This window comes from Uloborus diversus, chromosome 2, assembly GCF_026930045.1.
Source record: "Uloborus diversus isolate 005 chromosome 2, Udiv.v.3.1, whole genome shotgun sequence".
Taxonomy (NCBI): domain Eukaryota; kingdom Metazoa; phylum Arthropoda; class Arachnida; order Araneae; family Uloboridae; genus Uloborus; species Uloborus diversus.
In genome coordinates, this window is record NC_072732.1 from 132,980,844 (window position 1) to 132,985,347 (window position 4,504).

Consider the following 4,504-nt stretch of genomic DNA (forward strand, 5'->3'; position numbering starts at 1 on the left):
AACCATGAAACACGTTTCTACAATTTGTGCAACTTTGGGCTGTTACTGTTTCTTTTAACTTTATCAGCAAATAAAAATGTTGCAGCATAGTAAGCCGAAAAGAAATATTTATATACGTATTTTTTTGTTTGAAAAATAAATAAATAAAAGCGTTAAGTAGCAGTACATTTTTACCAAAGACTTGCACCTAAAACTACTAATTGTGGAAAAAGTTCATGTTTTCAATCCTTAAACACAATTAATTCTGAGTAACATTTCTTTCTTTTCTCTTTTTGGGCAGTTTTTTCTTTAAACCTGTGAAATTTGTATGCTTTAGAGAAATGGGAGAAAAAGGTGGAAAAGTTATTTTAATCAAATTGTATTGCAATTTTTTTCTTTTCTTTACAGATTGTGCTATAGAAAAACGAACATGTTACCAGTGTGAAGTTAGAGATTTGTCACTCTGCACAGATGAATATTTACAAGAGTGTCCAGACAACCAGGCATATGACAGCTGTCTTACCAGGATATCGAAAACTAGTATGTATTCGTTGTAACATGTTTTTATGAAAATCGACCGTTATTTTGCTATTCAGAGTAGTTTTGTCAGCAAGTTTTGCTTCATAAATATAAATTTTAAGGATAGACCCTTTTTTTTCGTTGGTGGTAACAGTAATATTTGTCATAAGAATTACCTAGATTATTAAAGGTTTATAATTTTAAAGAAAACAATTTAATTCTATGCAATAAAATGCTTCTGACGGAACGGGAAGACCCTTGTGAGTCTCGTTCCATAGGCATTTTATTGTCTGCCCTTAAACATATTTCGGGTCCTTAAAAGTTATTAATTCTTAATTTTCCATGTAATTAATGCGGAAAATATTTGCTGTTGCTAAGATGGTCCACTGTACTCCAAATGCCCGTTTCGTCACAGAGAATGGCCCTGAAACTTTTTGTTTTTCTCTTTCTGCAGAAGACGATGGCGTCTGGATCCACAAAAGTTGTGCTCTTGGACCTTGCTCTTTGAGGGACCAGTCACAAACAACGGGATTGGGTCTGGACCACTGTGATAGAAGTCAAGCTGAGTACGACTGCATTACTTGCTGTAAGGAAGACGGATGTAATACCGGAGGAGCAGATATCTGTCGTTTACATGTTGCAGTTCTTATTGGAATATTTTTTATCAAAACCGTTTTTGATAGGCAAATTAGAATCTAAATCTCATTGTATTTAAACACGATGAAACTCTAAGCAGTTCTTTTCTGATTCAAGACCCATTTAGTGATATATTAGATCCACACGAATAATGCCACTGAAATATTTTCTATTTATGTATAAATATTTTAACCGTAAGCAATAGGCGAAAAAGTCATCTGCGTAAAGCAATCAGTTGTTAAAACTGTCACATATCATGAAAAACAATACGTTCAGAAGAACTATAGTTAACTTACGAAACAATTAAATTTCCCAAGTACTTTTAAATTTTAAATAAAGTACAATGACGAAAGTTACGAAAAAAAAAGAATTAGACAAGAAAAGTTTAATAAATAAAAGCTAAAATACTGACTGGAGTAAATAAAGGTATTATAACTTCACCTTCTTGGCGACAGGACCATGTCCTCTCTATATCCTACTCCATAGACTAATCTGAGTAACACCCCAAGAAAGTCAAGTGTATTTCGCTTGTTAGTATATACTTCAAAATTTTATGAAAATTTAAAGGAAAAGAGGTTTGGCTGAAGAAGCAAATGTACTCATTTTCGAAGATTTGAAGATTCGAAGATCATTTGCCCCATTTATGGAACAATGAGATAATTTGAAGTTATTAATTTACTTCCAGAAGTGAAAAAATACATCTTAAAAATCAATTTTTTCTTTGTATAGTGTAAATTTCGTAATAAATTTACAATTTGTCAATTTTGAAAAAAGTTCTACATCACTTTGTCCCATCCTCCCCTGTTAAAACCAAATGTGGTGAAGCACAATATGATTTCCTTTTGTATTCATGATTCTCAAACTTCGACAATATTCGCAAGTTGTTCTAATTTTGACCAATTATATTTTATATTTAAGTTATTTATTTTTATTAAAACAAAACGCATTTTTTCTCAATTTTACGCACAATATATATCATATGGCACAACATATCAAATCGGAAATATTGTTTTATTCCCTTTAAACAAAATGTCATTTGATCATGTGAAATTATTTCTATACTCATTGATATTCTCTTAGAGAATTTGTTATAAAAGGATCTTAATTGATTATCTTAAATGAATTCATTCATGTGAAAAAATTTTGCAGACAATCAGTAAAATCATAAATGCATTTTCAATTCAATCTACTAGATAATGGAATTCGAATGAAAATTTACCGGACAAAATTTTTAAATAACAATAATTCTACATTAGTAGTATATCTTTCAAACTTCATGAAAGGTAAAATGCTGTACTCTGTACTGTCAGAATGCAATGAAAACTAAGTACAAAAAAGATGTTTGTTTTGCTGGAGTTTTCGAAAGTGGATTATTTAACCGTGCAATGATGTATAATTAACATTATAAAAACAATATTGCTTACAGAAATTTAGAAATAATAATAATGAAAAATGTTTGCTAATGGATCTGCAATGTAAATTCTATCAAAAAAGAGCTCTAAAATATTTTCTTGATTATTAATATAGTTAATAACACTCCTCACAAACTTAAATATCCATAGCATTTTAATAGTTTTATCTCTCCAAAAGTAGTTAGCGGAAAAAATTCCAGGCATTCAAAGCCAGTCAAAATCGGTAGATTTTAAGAATAAAGGAAAATCACGCCAATATGTCTTTCAAGAAAAGTATTTGTAAAAGGTGAAACTTCACCTTTAATTACTCTTCACTTTCCCATGATGTTTTACTATTACCTAAATTTTGCATCTGATATAACTTTAAAATATTTAAAGTGAATTAATTGTACGTCTCCTTTCAATTCGGTGTGGATAACTTTTCAATTAATCATCCAGAAGTAATACTTTTCTAAGGCATTACTTGTACTTAAACGACTGGAAAAATATCAGCTAGTCTCTAGTTTGGAACTCAGAAAGGTAAACTAGGTTAAAAAAGTTTCAAACAACGCATTACGGAAGGTTTTTTGAAGATTTTAGCTGCGAAAAATTCAAGACGAAGAAAATATTTCTTTTGTCAGAATTGGTAAAAATTTCTATTTTGTCATCTTGAAATATTTTCTATGTGTTATAGATGAGAGACGCAATTAAAAATATCTCTATTGCAAACAATTAACAATGGTACAAACTTATTGCGATTTCAAAGTTGGGACCACAGGTCTTGCTGTAAATACTTGTACATATTTGTAAACTAACTTCCTACTTACTTGATCTAGAGTTGTTTTTCTACTTAAAATAAAGAATGCTATTTCATCATCTTCACACATTTTTTTTTTCATTTTCTTCACTACTATCAATCTTTACAGTAACACCTTCGCCTCGAGAACATAACATTTACTAAATGTAAATATCCGTGGATTTTGCACAGATAAAAAAATCCAGCACTTTCTGTAACTACCCAAATAGGGAGAGAAGGCGTAATTGCAAAAGTAATCTCTTCTAATGTACTCAATTTTGTTCATCCTTTCTTTACTATTAAGTCATGTTCCGTGTAGTAAATTATATCTTCTCACAACTTGAGAGTATGTTCAATTCTTGTTACAGTCATGTGATAAGTTTCTTCTGCAATCATAATATAAAAACTCTAAGCCAGAAAACTTTATCCACTAATAACAAATTCAATTAAGGGGGAAAACCAGTTTAGACAAGTCAAAAAATCCATTTTTATGTCATAAAACATTAATTGAACTATTCAAAAATATGTTGTAAAAATTTCAATTCAAAATTCCGTTTAGTTCCAATGCTATGAGCACTAAAAAAACTGAAAATTGGAAAATGTTCACAGCAAATTTTTTCAATCGCGTTTTTCCCGAAACGACATTTTTTTCAACTGGTGTGCATTCTAGTGCAAAATGTTATAAGGCCAATTGATCTGAAATTTTGTGTGAATATTCTTTATTCAATTATGAATCTAATTCTGGGATGATATTATCATTAAAAGTATTTTTTTTATGTGAAAAAAGGTGAACAAAAATGGTAGAAAAACGCGAATTTTGTGATCAAACAACTCAAAAGTCTGAAATGTTTTATTTTTTAAAATCAGAATTTGGTTCATATTTTGAGGGAATATGTTGTTAACGATAGAAAAAAATGTAATGATTACAGATAAAAATTGACTCAAGGAATCACACCAGCAACAAGATCTGATGGCTACCATCCATGGCCATGAGCTTCTAACTCTTCTATTTCTGGCAGAAATGACTTGAAAAAATTACAAAGTGTACTTCAAAATACGAGTAAAATATCCTTTAAGTTTGTTTAAATTCTGATTATTTCTTCCCTGTTGAAAAAATTCGCGAAAAACATTAAAGTTTCTGACTTCTAAACTGGTTTCCCTCCCTTAGGATCACGAAAACAGA

At 30.1% G+C, this 4,504-nt stretch overlaps 1 protein-coding gene across 1 annotated transcript; it reads left to right on the forward strand.

Moving 5' to 3' along the window:
* The first annotated feature begins 320 nt into the window (after positions 1 to 320).
* On the forward strand, positions 321 to 1,197 carry LOC129216547 (uncharacterized). Its single transcript, XM_054850761.1, has 3 exons — positions 321 to 333; positions 388 to 519; positions 953 to 1,197. Exons 1-3 carry the CDS (start codon positions 321 to 323, stop codon positions 1,195 to 1,197), a joined length of 390 nt encoding a protein of 129 aa, XP_054706736.1.
* Positions 1,198 to 4,504: the final 3,307 nt, after the last annotated feature.

Coding starts and splice junctions, on each gene's coding strand:
- LOC129216547 (XM_054850761.1), top strand. Junction 520..952: donor TACCAGGATATCGAAAACTA/GTATGTATTCGT, acceptor CTCTTTCTGCAG/AAGACGATGGCGTCTGGATC.